Source organism: Microcaecilia unicolor, chromosome 6 (genome assembly GCF_901765095.1).
Source record: "Microcaecilia unicolor chromosome 6, aMicUni1.1, whole genome shotgun sequence".
NCBI classification, from domain to species: Eukaryota; Metazoa; Chordata; class Amphibia; order Gymnophiona; family Siphonopidae; genus Microcaecilia; species Microcaecilia unicolor.
Window position 1 is genome coordinate 161,270,165 of NC_044036.1, and position 17,014 is coordinate 161,287,178.

Genomic DNA, 17,014 nt, shown 5'->3' on the forward strand with positions numbered 1-17,014 from the left:
TGGGAATAGGGGGAAACAATTCACTGGGAAGCCTTAGAACGTATTTATATGAATTGTTCAGCATCTCCCCTGATGCTATCTGTACTGATTTAGGTACAATATGAAACCAGAGATTCAAATGTTTAGTATAAATCTCTAGCATCTACAACTTCCTCTGGATGATACATTGCTGCAGCCCTGCTATTAATTGTGCCAAAGACCTAAGCTTAGTCTCTTGTTCTGTAACATATAGGGCTGAAGTCAGTAAATGCACTCAAAATTCAGTGCCGAAAAAAAATGGGACTGAACGGTATTCTATAATTTATTTATTTATTTGTTGCATTTGTATCCCACATTTTCCCACCTATTTGCAGGCTCAATGTGGCGTACAATTTCCATCATGACTTAAGTCATTTCAGAATACATATACAATTGGTAAAATAAATAGAACATGAATACTAAATGAACAGGTAAAAAAGGGAGAAATACAATTGGTATCACATATTGAACATGGATTGCATATTAAAATTAAACAGTACGATAAAGGGAGAAAATAATCTGATTGTTAAGTAAATGATTGTGGATTACAGTTCCAATTATAAGTCATTATGGTATGTCGAATTAAGAAGATGTGTCTTCAGAGCACAATGGGAATTCGGGGATCGTGCCCTTTATACAATAGTGTGTAGTAGCACTGGGATCTGCGCCCAACTTTGAGCACGAGGAGTTACACCAACTGAAACCAGGTGTAAATCCCGACACCAAAGTTAGGCATGAATCTACACTATTCAATAATAGTCCATGCATTTTAAGTGAATGCCCCTGCCCCACTCACAGACACACCCCCTTTGCAGATCTATGCAGAAATACACTATTCTATAAATGGGCACATGTGTTTTCACGTGGATCTGCAATTTCTGTCTCATTTCAGTACTTTGCACTGTTAGAACGCTTTCCCCATGCCAAAAATGTGGCGCAGGAGTAGTGCCTAACACTTGGTGTCGTTTATAGAATTCCCCTGATAGCCACATAGTAGATGATGGCAGACAAATCCTGAATGATCCACTCAGTCTGCCCAACAGTCACACTCATTATCAATTCATGATTAAACCAACAATGAATGTGGTATAAAATATGTATACTTGATCCAGATCTTTCTTTAAAATCTTAGGGACGCAAACTGTAGAAGTCTGCTCCACCCTATCTGGATCTGTCTCGTAGCATAAGAGTCATAGACCGTAGATGTCTGCCCAGCACTGTCCTAACATTCCAGCTACGAAGTTGTTGCTGAAGCCCTCTCCAGAGCATCCTAATCTGTCTTGCCACATACGGGACATGATAACTGTAGACTTCTGAAACAAACTTATCCTGTGTTGCAACAAGACAACTGGGTCCAAGACAGAGTCTATCCTATTAAACAGTGAGGACCAGTGGTGTAGCTAGGACTGAATGGGCCTTGGACAGAAAAATTGAGATGGACCCCCCCTCCCTGTGCCTGGGTCTCACACCGCTCCTCTACTGTGCCCGCGTCTGGCATTGCCCTCCCACGCCCAGGTTTGGTATCTCCCTCCCCCACCAGGCCTTCACATGCTGTAGTGGGGATCACTGAAAAGACAGCCTCAAAGCTGCCACACTGGCAGGTGGGACCTTTCCCCTGGCATGTCCTGCCCACAGGAAGTTGCATCAGAGAGGCATGTTTTAATGTAGAAAATGACTTACACAATCACATGTACATATTCATGTATAAAAAGGAGGGATACTGAAAGACTGCATTTTCTTTTTATGCGATTTGCATGGAATTTAGGTGGAGTGATAATATATGCATGAATTTTATAAAATACACATTTACATGAAAATATTTATACCTTCCAAGCAGATATTAATTTGTATAAGAGAATTTGTGCTACTAGGAATCATTGTAGGAGGCTTTGGGGCTCATTTTCAAAAGAGAAAAACATCCAAAAAGTGTCATAATGCAGCATTTGGATGTTTTTCTTCTCAGAATGTCTAAATCGGAATTTTTGAAACCTATTATGCAGATGTCTATCTATGCAATTCGTCTGCACTGTGATCAAATCACAAGGGGGCATGTCGGGGGCGTTTGAGGGCTGGGATGAGGGCAGGTTTAGGGCGTTCCTAACACTTGATTTATAGCCATAATGGAACAAAACAAAAACACCTAGGGCTAAAACTTCAACATTTTGGTCTAGACCTGTCTTATTTTATTTATTTATTTATAGCATTTATATCCCACATTTTCCCACCCATGGGCAGGCTCAATGTGGCTTACATCAGTCTACAAAAACATACATCAATTCAGCAAACAATCAAATACATTGAAGTTAAAGAGAGTTTTAGAATGAATAAGGCACAAAAAGGTGCCTTAAATGACAGATGACCACTGGAAGGAATCAGGGATGATCCCCCCTTACTCCCCCAGTGGTCACTGACCCCACCCATCCCCAAAGAATGTGAAATAAAATATTACTTACCAGCCTCTGATGTTATAGCCAGCTCTATTAGAGCAGAATGCAGGTCCCTGGAGTAGTCTAATGGTCGTACAGTGCACTGTAGACAGAGGGACCCAGGCCCATTCCTTCCCCTACCTGTTACACTTGTGATGGAAACTGTGAGCTGTCCAAAACTTACCAGAAACCCACTGTACCCACATATAGCTTCCCCTTTCACCTATAAGGGCTATTGTAGTGGTGTATACAGTTGGAGGTAGTGGGTTTTGGAGGGCTCAGCAGACAAGATAAAGGAGCAATGGTGAGATATGTACCTGGGAGCATTTATACGAAGTCCACAGCAGTGCCCCCTAGGGTGCCCCATTGCTCTTCTGGGATGTCTGGGGGACCAGGCTACTAAAAATGCTGATCCCTCCTACATCCCAATGGTTGATTTTTTTTACATTTTTTTACTTGTACGTTTTTATTTCAAAAATGGGTGAAAAAAATAAATGCACAGAGCACAAAAACTTGTTACATATGGTATTTAAAAAAAAAAAGATACACGTTTTGTTGTTTTGAAAATAATCATGTTTTCTATTTGGATTTGGGATGTTTAGCGCAAAATGTCCAAAGTTCATTTGGACATCATATCAAAAATGCCCCTTCACATTATAAAGGCACATAAATGCCCATGTTGTCTTTATAAAATACTGTCAATTAGTGAAGAATCCAGTAATAACTACAAAATGTATGGCAATTTTTCAGAGAATAAAAATTGCCATCTATTTTGTAGTTACTACTGGATTCTTCACTAATTGACAGTCGTTGAAGAAACTTTAGGATTACAGTTTGTTTCCTCCCTAAGTATCTTAACTGAGTCTTTATAAAATAGACATAAAATTGGCATGTTTTTGGAAATTTTTATAGACATCCTGTTGTGAACTTACCCCACAAAGTCGAAGCAGCCTATGCCCATCAGTTCCCCTTCCTCCTTTAACCTACTTATAATTTCAAAGAATTCTAATAGATTTGTGAAACTTGACGTACCTTCCTGAAATCCATGTTAACTATTCTTTTGTGTCCTACTATGTGTTTAATAGTTTTATTCTTAATAATTGTCGCCACCATCTTATCTGATATTGACATCAGGCTTACATCTCTATAAGTTTCATGTCCAATCTAGAACCTCTCTTAAAATCTGGCGTCTCCTTGACCACCTTCCGGTCCTCTAATACAGCAAATTAGAATGGTTCGCCTAAAATGCCAGAGACCCTTGGACCCATGAATTTCCAGTTTTGGTCCTTTCAGAACTCTTGGGTGGATTCTGTCTGGCCCTGGGGACTTGCTGCTATTTAACCTTAATATTCTTCCTACCCCACAATAATGTTTTTCTAGCATCTCTGAGGCATTCACATTTCAGGAAAGCCTATGGTTTGGAGATAACTCCTATACTCTTCCTGGTGAAGGCCAATACAAATACATCTCTCAGCTTTTCTATGATGCCTTAGTTTTGATAATTCCTTTAGCCTCTTGCTCGTTCAATGGATCAGCTCCCTCCCTCACTCCTCTCTTGGTTTTGATACACTGGAAGAAACCTCCTTTTGGCTCCCTGGAATACTTCTTGAAATCCCTTTCAGTCACCTTATCAATGTTTTACATCCATTTCATTGCTTGGATCTCTTTTATTTTTTTTTAGATTTATCCTTTTAGTTCTCTCATTTGATTATGCTGGTAGCCTTTTGGCTATTTCTTCCATTTTTAGGGCCTTTTTTTATTAAGCTACACTAGCGGCTCCCGGTGCAGTAATGCCAGTAATACTGGTCACACCCTCAACAGTTACCTCAAAGGCTTTGTAGTTACTACAGGTTAATTTTTTCATCAAATGCACAATAACTGCACATTTTTACTGCACTTCAGTAAAATGGTACCTAGGTAATGGATGGTTTTCTCTTGTAAAAGTTATTTTTTTTAATTATACATCATCTTAAGTTTATTCGAGAAAGGGAGTATTTCAAATTTAATAATAATAAATATCCATAAATTATAGTATATCCACAAAGTATAGTCAAATTTTTATATTGTGCTGCCTGTCCTCACACTGACAAGAACCAGCTAATAGATTGCTTACAGCAAAAATAATTCTCGTTTGATACCTCTGTCTTTACCAGAGTTACATTTCAATCTCAACATTAAAGTCGATTATCTACACTAAGACAGTATTTTGCATAAAAAAGCAGTATAAGATGAAAGGGGAACGGAGGGGAATTTCCAGAGCTGGCCCAAGTACCTGTCTAGTGAATGAGATTTATTACATTATTACATTAAGGCTACATTAAGGCTAAATCTGGATAGTGAGACCAGTAGCTAGTGTAAAATTGTTAACTGGTAGGTTCTGCTTTTTATCAAAAATAACTACCACATCACATTCAATACTATCAAGTAAGAGAAGGGATTTCTCAAAAAATTGGAGAAAAGACCTCAGTTAGTCCTTGAAACTCAAGCTTCAATATGCAGAAAACAAGCTTGCCCAGGAAAACACATCAATGGTCACAAAAACTCCAAACTCCCTTTTATTCAAAAAATTCCTTCTTATACCAGAAACATTTTCTTCAATTTTTTTACAATATATTTTTTATATATTTTTATTTATTTATTTATTTGCTGCACTTGTATAAATAGAAAAATCACAAGTATTTAGCTTGTTTTAAAGAACTGCATGGAAGATATCCTTCTCTCTTCCTAGAAATGGAAAAAAGCAATTGCAGTGGCAGTTAGGAGACCAAACTCTTTCAGCTTCAAACTTCAGATGCTGGTAAAAGGCAATTACAGATTCCCGACAGAGGCCCTGTTTCGCCGAAGCTGCATCAGGGGAATCAGAGTCCAAACTTTCACAGCACTGCCCTGCTCAGCATTCTTTAAAAAAAAGCTAAGTACTTGTGATTTTTCAATTTACATGTAAAAAACATATTGTTAAAAATTTGAAGAAAATGATTCTCGTATAAGATGGGATTTTTTTTAATAAAAGGGAGTTTGAAGTTTTTATGACCATTGATGTGTTTCCTAGGCAAGATTGTTTTCTACATATTGAAGCTTGAGTTTCCAGGACTAAGGTCTTTTCTCCAAATTTTTGAGAAATCCCTTCTCTTACTTGATAGTATTAAATACGATGTGGTAATTGTTTTTGATATTAAACACATTCAGCCTATATGTATTTTTGAATAGGTTCTGCTTTTTGACAGACTGGCTATGTCCACAGTTTGTGCATTTGGTACATCTATACTAAATCCCAGGGACATTCCAGGACTGCACGAATGATTTAGTAATGCAACAACACTTACCTTCATAATAATAAGATATAGTTTTCTTTCAGTACCGTTTTGAGAAACGAGACCAGAGTGCTTCAATGCCAGTACTGGTACTGTTCAATCAATACATCTCTGTCTAGTGTTTCAAATACATTTGAAAAAAAGGTTAGGTATGTTACCAAAACTCGAATTCACCTGAAGAGCTACGGTGGTGTTCTTTGCAGAAAATCTCCCCACGAGTCCTTGTTCTTTGCGTTTCTTGAATTTCCTAAAGTAGTCCTGTATCAGGAAGGTGGCATAGAACTTCCCCACGGTTACCTCATCATCTAAACAAACAGACCAGACACATCTCTCCCAAGTCAGCAATGTTCATCGCTCAAAGGGATGAGTGAAAGAAGCGAGACCTTGTCTTATTTTGTAGTGTATGATGAAGTATGCAATTCATTTATTCGCTCTAATTTGATTACTTGTCCTCTCCAAAACGAGCCTAGTTTGGACTAGATACAACAAACATAGAGGCTCATTTACAAAAGTGGCGGTAAGCCCAACGCGGGCTTACTAAACGCTAATCTGGAACTACCACTTGGACCAATGCGGGCGCCGGCAGTAGTTCCAGCCCCAGTGTGCACCATCTGCCGTGCTAGGGAAAATTGCTGGCTAATTTCTAGCACGGCGCAAACCTGGCAGTAATTGGGCAGAGACGAGCGCTACCCAGTTACTGGCACGTTAGTGCGGGAGCCCTTGCCACCACCTCAATGGGCGATGGTAAGCGCTACCCCTTGCATGGTCGTGCGGAAAGAGCAATCTTACCACATGGCCATAGCTATTTTCAGGCATTTTTACCTGCTGCCGTAAAAAAATAGACGCACCATGTGGCAAAAGCAGTCCCCACCACTAGAACAGGGTCCTGTTTACCGCAGCTTAGTAAAAGGATGCCATAATAATTGGCAATTGCGAAGTAAAACCAAAAATAATGCATTAAGATACCCAATCGTATTTAGGGAAAATGTTAATAAAAGCATTGGAAGGCATAGGTCAATGGCCAAGTCTTTGTTAATTTTCTAAATTTTAAATAATTCTGCCCTAATTACATATCAAGAGGCAGTACATTGTAAAAAAAAAAAAAAAGGAGTACACCAAATACTTTGTACCAAGTGCACACTATTCTAAGCTTTTTACAACCGAGGAACACTCAATAAATCCTATCATGAAGACATAGGATTCATAACTGGTTCATGAGATGGTGCAGGGTCCAAACACCAAGAGTAAGAGCTTAAAATCCTGATGCCGATGAACCTGAAGCCAGTGTAACTCACAAAGCTGCAGTGCAATTAACAAACTGAGCTCAGATTTAGTCGGGACAGGCAATTTTGTTAAATTCCCTTTGGTACTTCAGGGTACCCAAGGCCTAAGGAAATTGCCACGGTGTTTGTGCTGAAATCTTTACCCCACTTACCAGGGGTGTAGCCACAGGTTGGCATGGGAGGGCCTGTGCCCATCCACTTTTCACTCAGGCTCACCTAGCAGCGGTCCACCATTGGTGTAGTCAGCGCCGGCAGCTGGGAATACTGCCAATCACTGTTGTAATATCTGACATCCCAAGAGATGGTAAGCTAAGGATGTCTTTATCTGATGGGGCTTGGAAATTCCCCACCAGCTAAGGTAATCCATTTTTACGCTTGGTGGTGGTGGTTGTGGGGAGGGGGCAGGAAGAAATATGTCATGTCTATCTGTTCCACTCATTGCCTACCCAAAAACTGCCTTCTTACTAAGCCACTGCCACTTATTTTGCAGGTTCACAGAACATGTATGAGGATTCCAAAATGAAATCCCCACACTTATTTTAGCTGTCTCGTCATAACCTCACTCCCATTGCTACCTCTTTTCCATATGGTGAAAAATAAGTATTCTATGGAGATCCCACATACATTTCTCTGTCTGGAATGAGGGCAATTTTCAAAAGTTTTTTTTTAAATAAATATAAACCTTTGAAAATTGCTCTCTTAGCGGCCCTTTTACTAAGGCGCAGCAGGCACTAGTGCATGCGTACCATGCGGCAAAAAGCACTACTGCGGGAAGTGCTGAGGTATCCCACGGTAATGCGCCCATCAAAGCGCACTAATCCCGTGCTGAAATATATTTGTTATTTTTCATCACGGGAGGTGTGACTATGGGCACAGAGTAGGTCTGCCCTGCACTAATTGGGTACCATGGGCACATTTCTGCAGTGGTGTAGCAAGGGCGGGGCAGTGGGGGTGGTCCGCCCTGGGTGCACACCGCTGGAGGGGTGCAGAGAGCAGCCGCACGCCTGTTGGCTCCGCTGTTTCCCTGCTCCCTCTGCCCCGGAACAGGTTACTTCCTGTTCCGGGGCAGAGGGAGCCAGCGGAGCCGAGAGCAGCGCGGCTGCTCCCAGCAGTCAAGAATGCACCGGGGGGGGGGGGGGGGGGGGGGGGGTCGTGCTGCACCCGGGGGGGGGGGGGGGGCGCATCAGCAATCCACCCCAGGTGGCAGCTGACCTAGGATCATCACTGCATTTCTGCACGCCGCCTGATTAGCATGGGGTTAGTGTGGGAGCCCTTAGCGCTAAGAAAATAGGTGTTGGTAAGGGCTCCTGCGGTAATGGCCACACGGTAATTGGGAAATAAGCGTGCGGCCATTTTACCACCACACTAAAAGTGGCTGCAGAGTGCGGAAAACCCACCCGCTAACAACAGCCACTTTTTAGTGAGGCTTAGTAAAATATCCCCTTCATGAACAGCACATGTGGTAAATGAATATTTCCCCATTTACTATTAAAAAAAATGTTCCAATGTAAAGTTGATTGTCAGGAGCAGGGGCATAGCTAGGTGGGGCACGGGGGCATGGGCCCCTGCAGATTTAGCCCTGGCCCCCCTGCTTTCATCCCCCTGCCGCTGACCCTCCTCCGCCACATGTACTGTGCAGGACATCAGGACCCACAGAAACAGAATCCAGATCAGCGAACAAGCTGGACTCGGAGACCGGTGCTGAAGGGGACTTCGGCTGGCGGGGTTTGGGGACCCCCGCTAGCAAAGGTACCTGGTAGTGGCGGGGGAAGGTTGGTGGTGGTGGGAGGGGGGTCAAAAGGGACGTAGGAGGGGTGGCGGCGCTGGGGGGGTGTCAAAAGGTGGCTAAAATGTGACCCTCACCTCGGGCTCTGGACCCTCCTCCCGCCAAAGTCTGGCTACGCCCCTGGTCAGGAGACCCAATTTAAAACTGCTTCCATTTGGGTAATTTGCTAATGTGTATAACACAGTATACCTGCTACAAAAGCTAGAGAAAGCACACTGCAGTGCTTGGGAAAAATGAACCAGCGGCTTCTTTTTAACTGAAAAAAGATTTGATCCTAAAGTTTTCAGATGTTATCTAAGTTAGAAGAATTATTTTATTTTTAAATTAATGCTTTATTTACTTTGAATGGCTAGCAATATTGGAAATATGGCTCTCCTAAAACATACACAATAAAAGTATTTTTCTTTTTTTCTTATGTGTAAGGTAACTTGTGAATAAATTTCATTAGCTGCTTTTCATAAAAAAAGCTGGCCTAAATGTTAGATAGGCCTGGTGGTCTGTTCCTGCTGCCATGTTCTAAGTAATGTATAACCTAGTTAAACAGCATTAACAGAGCTGTTACAGAAGCTATTAATGCAGCTATTTATATCTAAAGGATCATCTATCCAAACTCAATTATTATTAACTCAATCTCTACAAAGTAAATTCTAGTATAAGATTAATTGCTTTCATAGCCCACATTAATCATTTAACATTTGATAAAACCTAGTAAGTCTAAACTAGGGTTTTTATCTTCTCTGCCTTCAAGGTCATGAACCAAAGAGTAAAACATTGAACATGTTAGCTAATTTTTTTGATGTTTGAAAGTAGTTTTCTTCAAATTCTCATCTTTTTAACACAACCTAATTACATACTGAAGTCTATAAATATACAGATATTCGTATTGAACTGTGGGCCAAATACTAAAAAAGTTTTCCTTTCACTACACCTAAGAATAGGCAGATCTGCCTTTCCTTTTTGTTCAAAACTATTGTGTCAGTAAAAAAGAAGGAACCCAAATATTTTCATTCCATATCTAAAGGAGTCTTGTTCGGCTTAGATGCAAGGGATCTTGGTGTGTTTGAAAGTCTGTATATGGCCTAAAATAATGTTAAAAGTCTGAAGTCTGAATTTGAAAGCAGAGCTAAAGTTAACATGTGGGAGCTTAGAGTTAAGAAAATGATCTTTAAAAGGTCAGAGTTATTCATACATGTGCAAAGACTAATTACTTTATTCTGAAGCATGCATCTGTATTTCAAAAACAATGTAGGGGAATACAGCTGGCAAGAGATAACTCTAGTTCCATGCCACCACCCTAAAACAGAACTGCTTCAGAATATTCTTAAAAACATAGCGTTGAAAGGGATGTAGGCTGCAGAAAGAAGCTCAAGCAGATAGTTACAAGGTTAAGAAAGCTGTTTCTGAAAGCCATGCAAGCACAGTCAGTAGTAAAGCAAATGCAGGTACAGTAGAATAAAGGCATATGTTTCAAATGTGCAGCATCAAGTTCCCTTTCCATAGTGAGACTTTATTAGAGTAGGCCTGGGCACTCCAGTTCTCAAGGGCTACCAACTAGTCTAGTTTTTCAGATAACCCTAATAAATATGCATGAGGTAGATTTGCATCGACTGCCTCCAGTGCACACATATACATTTAGGGGAAAATTCTGAGTGGAGGAGTAGCCTAATGGTTAGTGCAGTGGGCTTTGATCCTGGCAACCTAGGCTCAATTCCCATTTCCGCTCCTTGTGACCATGGGCAAGTCACTTAACCCTCCATTGCCCCAGGTACAATAACTTAGATTGTGAGACCTCTAGGGGCAGAGAAATTACCTGCCTATAATGTGTACTGGGCTGCATATGTCTAGTAGCGCTATAGAAATGATTAGTAATAATTCTATAATGGTCACCTCAAATTTGGGTGCTAAATTGCAGGGTCCTGAGCAGAAGTTGGCATTTGCATACTAACATTTAGGCATTCTCTCTTATGCCATGTAAATGTGAGCACATAACTTCTAGTATTCTATAAGTGTGGGACCTGCTCATGCCCCACGCATCGTATGCCCCCTTGGAGTCATGAGCTATCCCTTGGATTCTATATAGCATGCCAAAATCCAAGAGTAGTCTATAACAATGCATATAACTTAATTGACTTAACAAGCCAATCAGTGTTAATAACAGTGCTTAACAAGCAAATATGAGCACTAATTGGCAATAATTAGAAGTTATGCACAGAACTCGCTAAGTGTATTCTGTAATGCACTGCACCTAAATTCTAATGCACCCATCCAAAAAGGGGCATGGCTATGGGTGGAGAAATAGGCATGTCGTGGGTGTTCCATAAACTATGTCACTGAGTACCTGCATAAACCAATTCTTTGAAAACTGGCTGCGAGGTTCATGAGAACAAAACCATCTCTGAAAATTTCCCCAAGAATGAATTGGAATAAAGGGTAAAGGGTCACGGACTCGGTGTACTGCCTTTCTGTGGTACAACCAAAGAGTTTACATTTATTATATAGAAGTACTTTCTCTGTCCCTACTGGGCTCACAATCTGTTGGTTTTTTTTTTACCTGGGGCAATGGAGGGTTAAGTGACTTGCCCAGGGTCACAAAGAGCTGCAGGGGAACTGAACCCAGTTCTCTAGGTTCTCAGACCACTGCACCAACCATTAGTAACAAGGTGAACTATTAAGTCTGATGATCAGAGCCAGGGGCTAGCTTTTAGGGAGAGGTAAAAGTCAGGCTTTTACCACACTTTAGCTTGCCATGGGGGTCGCTTACCTGTGGTATCTGAGTACCACAGGTTAGTCACTCCCGTAATACATGAATAGAGCTTGTGGTCAACCTTGCAAACTGTGCTATTCATACAGCCTAGGAACACTGGGATTCTAAGCTGTGATCTGATGTTCCCAGGCTGCACCTTTAAAGGGACTGGTCAATAATGCATAATCTCCACCTTCCCATGAAGCCTCCTCCCCTCCCCCTACAAATATATCCTCATCCCAAAGCCCTCATCACATCCCCATCAAAGAGTTCCCCCCATCACATCCCCTCCATCCCAACCCTCCTCCCCCATGAAGTTCCACCTTTCCAACAATGACCCTTAGTGGTAGTACTGTGAGTCTACTGCTATGGGTCACTGGCACCACTCTGAACCCAGTGCTGGCAGGGGCAAGATTTACTGGGGATTGCTCCATCCCCATAACCCCTAGACTCCATGAATTTATAAAGGTAGGCCTGGGGGCTTATAGGAGGGTAGGGGTCATTGTTGTAAAGCAGGGGCCCTTCGAGGAGCGATGTGATGGGAAACTCTTCAGGATGGATGTGATGCAGGTGGGCTTGAGGAAGGGGGAATGTAATGCAGGGGTCTTTGGGAGGGAAGATATGATGCAGATTTGCTAGGGAAGGAGACCAGAAAAATAACAGCTTTTAGTTGATGTAATTGTCCAGGAATAATGTGGCTTGCATTTTCATCATAAGCTGCATTTTTCAATTTATATAGTATTTTGTATGCTTTTGCATGCTTTGTATCTCAATACTATGAATCCTGTGGTAACTGATATTAACGTGCTTTAATATAATACTAGTAAAAAAAGGCACGTTTCTGACACAAATGAAACGGGTGCTAGCAAGGTTTTCCTCGGAGTGTGTATGTTTGAGAGAGTGTATGTGAGAGTGACTGTGTGTGAGAGAGAGAGAGAGTGAATGTGCGAGTGTGTGTGTGTGAGAGAGAGAGAGTGAGTCTGGGTGCGAGTGTGTCTGTGAGAGAGCGAGTGTATGTGTGAGAATGAGAGTGTGTGCAAGTGTGTATGTCAGACACAGTGTGAGAGAGTGTGTTTCACACAGATACAGTGTGTGCGAGAGAGAGAGAGAGTGTGTGTGAGACACAGACTCTTTGTGAGACTGAGTGTATGAGACCAAGAGAGTGTGTGAGTGACTGTGTGACACATAGAGAGTGAATGTGATAGAGTGTGAGACATAGAGTGTGTGAGAGACAGTGTGTGAGAGTGAGAGAGAGAAAGACTTTGACTGTGAGAGAGAGAGAGAGAGAGTGTGTGAGAGAGTGTGTGTGTGACAGAGATACCCCCCTCTCTGTTGTCAGGCCCCCCCCTCTCTCTCTAGTGTCTGAGCGTTACTGTGCAGGACGCTGAGCTCTGGCTGTACTTCAAGGAACTGACCAATCCTATTTAATAGAATGCACCTCCAACATTCTGAAGCCGAGAAACCTCGTGTGGTTGGTCACTTCTGCTTGTGACGAACCCGGAAGTACGTGATGTCAATTCAGGAGATGGATACAGAGAGCAGGAATGCCTCAACCATGCAGTCAGCTTCAGAATGTTGGAAGTGCGTTTTATTATATAGGATAATACCCATAATTGCCATTTAACACGTGTTACTGGGCAAATAATGAACCCCATGGCTTTAATACATTGTAATTACCCTCCTTAGAGTCTGAAAAGCTGAAATGAACTTTAACTATATTAGATTAACATCACTGGTATATTCTCATAGACTACTGCATTTCAATTGCCATTTAATTAGATTTTGAAAGTAAGCAAAAGATAAACATCTGTGCTGTATATACCTGAAGAACTTCTTATCACTGAATCATTATCTGATACCTTTTCTCTCTATTTCTGTTTGCAACAGTTTCCTTTCATGTTATCAAACCAGAGGTAAACCTGCAAAACATTTTTCCCCAGATCTTATCTATGTTCCTGTTCTCCTGCAAGATTTTAGTTTAGAAATATAGAGCAACACGTAAAGGTAGTTACACTAACCCCCAGCAGGAGGAACGACTTGGTCTAGCAACTTCATACTGGTCTTCTTCCAGATTTTCTTTATCACTGCTCTCAGTTCTTCATTGGCTTGCTCTAGATTACCTGTTGATACACAGAATCAGGGCTAATTTTTATAATCGTTCAGTGATCCTTTTATCTATAATAGAATTGTTGAGAAAAAAAAGAGTCAGCACCAGTATAAAATGTTTTCAGTATTTGCATACTCCATTTCTTAGTAAGATAGGAAGACTCCACTACCTTGATGGTAAACCTACTTTTATTAAAGGTTTTTTTAAAGTAGGTTTTTATTACATCTCCAGTGTTGGATTCATCCTTTTGATCAGCCTCTACTTTCTCTTGATGGATTCTTTTGGCGTAGAGGTTTGTTTCCCTGTTTCTGTTCTGATACCACCAGGTGCTCCATATTCTTCTGTCTCTGCACCATGACAGCCCCTAACCCAACCAAATTACTTCATTGCGGGTTACAATCATTTAAAAGAATGAACTCATTGTTCACAGCTATACAGGCTAAAATACAAATATTCTAACAAAAATCTCAATTAAGAGCAGATACTACAAAATTCCTAAATAAAAAGGTCTTAAGCGACCTCCCCCCCCCCCAAAAAAAAAAATGCTGGTAATTTCTAATCATTCCAAGTCCTAAAGGTAAAGAATTTCAAAAGGTAGTAAACCGATAGGAAAGAGAAGAGGACAGCATCAAGGGATAAGACAGAAGAAGTTGTCCATGCAACTGAACTGATTTACAACCTAATAGCAAATTAACCACATCCATCATATAAGGTGGACTCACCAGAAAACACCTAGAAAAGGGTTGTACAGTATTAGTCCAAAATGTAGTACCCTTTTTACCTTTTTATTAATATCTTGAATAGTAAGGAACTCATATATGAAAAAGACTGATCTATGATAGGGAATCTTCTCACCAAAGGGTACAACCCACAAGCAAGAGGATGAATAGATTTATGATGTCTCTCTTGTAAACAATTCATAAATGAGATGAAGGCAGTCTCTTCCCATAACACTATATTCTCCTCTGCTGTGGACACTCTTGTTCCTCCCCTTCCTTTTCCCAAACCTAGGATCCCCTGCAAAATTTATTCTGTACATTCCTTTGCTTGTCCTGCAAAACACCTCTGGCTAAAATCCCATGCTGACTTCAAACATTTAAAATTGATACTGCTGCCAATCTGCTATTGTACTCACCAAGCAAGGCTTATATGTTTGTTTATTAAACTCCCTTCCATCTAAAGCTTGCTGTCTCTTGCTAAACTCAACTCCATGTCTAATCCCCTTTCAGTTTCTACCCAGACTGTGGAACAAAAGACAAGAAGCAGCAGACCTTGATGAAGAAAATGCAGTCTTGTAACCTAACCTAATTTGTCCCTTTACCCCAACTATGTATTTCTCCTATCCGGAACTGGTAATCACCACTTATGGAATTATGTAAGCCACATTGAGCCTGCAAATAGGTGGGAAAATGTGGGATACAAATGTTATAAATAAATAAATAGTATTGATGCTCCCAGGGTTCACACACAAATGCCCAACATGGTCATGTTTTGCCAAGAATAGCGCCTGCGTCAGGGGCATAAAGCACCAGTTGGTGTAAACCTAAACACTCCATCAACATAGGACCCAGGAAGATACACATTGACCTATGTCGGTACAGTGTTTACGTTTGCACCAACTGGTACTTTATGCCCCTGACACAGCCTTTATTCTTTATTTTGTTTCCCTGGCTGAAAAAATAAAACATTAGGGTGGAAGTAAAACAACTGGTGTAGAATATATACAGCAGATTTTTTTAATGGTTTTATTGCATTGGCCTGAAAATTATCTGTAGACCTTTATGCCAAAGCACAACATATATCGAAACAAACAAAACATTTTCTTCGGTATTGCCCACTTGCCTTCTGTTTTGATCTTGAGTGCTGTTCTGACCAAGGCAAACAAGGTGGCATTGAACATGACGGTCCCATCACTGTTGAGAGGCATGTTCATTGCCACCAGCCTCTGCAAAGAAGAAAACAAATATTAAAACACCCTGCAGATCCTGCAGAAAGAAATCAGATTTATTCATCCATTTGTACAATAGATCTAAAAAGAGCCACAAACAACTCTCCTAGTAACGTTTGCACTCGAACCAGATCGAAATAATATCTTCCGTTTATATTTTAGATATATGAATGCAACAATCTTTGGAGCCAAGATTCAAATATTTCCTGATTTAAATAAAGAAACACAAAAAAGAAGCTAAGAGTTCATGGTATTAAAACCAAGAATACTCGCTCTTGGTGGAACTTATGTATTAAAATATCCTTGTAGATGTTTTGTTTCTTTAAATGAGATAAATTATGCATTTCTTGATCCGAAGAAAATGCATGATTATATAATTTCTAAAGAAGGGGCTAACGATGATACTAATACTTGAATCTTCACGCAGGATATATGCTGTTAATGTCGGCTAGCGAGCAATTTTTGCTTTCCCTCTCTCCTTAACATTGAAATTATTTCCTGAAAGTATTTCTTTGTTTCTTGCCCAATATTTGTGGTCAATGTGTTTGGAGATATGTTTCCTTATAGTTTACTTAATATTCAAATGAAAAATCCTAATATCTCATACATTTGTACATGATATGAATGTAATATTGAAAAGTATAAAAAAAGAATCACGAACAGTCTGTTCATGGCTCTTCTAAGGTAATTTTGGAAGCATCTACATGTGTAAATAGCAGTATTTGCATGTGTAGATTTATTTATTACATTTGTATCCCGCGCTTTCCCACACACAGCAGGTTCAGTGCGGCTTACATAGTAAAGAAAAACATTACAAAAATCCTGTAAGAAGAATACTGCAACTGTAATTGACTTCACATTTAAGTAATGATGTACACAGTGTCCGAAAAAAAATGGGATCCCTGACATAGTTTCAAAATACTTTGCAATTGTTTAAACAGTTACTATGACCTTTGAAAATACATTAGTCCAGCCTTTATTAGGAAACTTCCTTTCTGCCATGTGCCTTATTTTGTGACAAAAATTTAATCGGATTCTGAGAGGCCAATTTGCTACAGGATGTTAAGAAGGAGATTCTATATATGGGGCCTAAAAAATTGGGCACTGAAATCAGTGCCGACTAAGCGGATTCTATAATCGGCACTTAGATTTAGGCGCCAATTATAGAATATGCTTAGTTGATATTTCAGCATTGATATCTGCGTGCATCCATTTACGCCAATGAAAACCTGGTGTAAATCTCAGCGCATAGATTTAGGCACACTGGGCCATGTTCTATAACTAGGCGCCTACATTTTGAAATGCTCATGAAATGCCCATTTCCATGCTCATAACCACGCCCCGTTTTGCCTCCGCATGTTCAAAGTTCAGCGCACATCGTTACAGAATACG

The 17,014-nt window shown here is 40.6% G+C and overlaps 1 protein-coding gene across 1 annotated transcript in view; it reads right to left on the reverse strand.

Annotated features, from left to right (window-relative positions):
• CACNA1D (calcium voltage-gated channel subunit alpha1 D) overlaps positions 1-17,014 on the reverse strand; it is a 384,574-nt gene that overhangs the window by 40,219 nt on the left and 327,341 nt on the right. Inside the window, 3 exon segments of the mRNA XM_030205472.1 lie at positions 5,930-6,060; positions 13,586-13,687; positions 15,517-15,619. Coding sequence (XP_030061332.1) covers positions 5,930-6,060; positions 13,586-13,687; positions 15,517-15,619 — 336 coding nt within the window.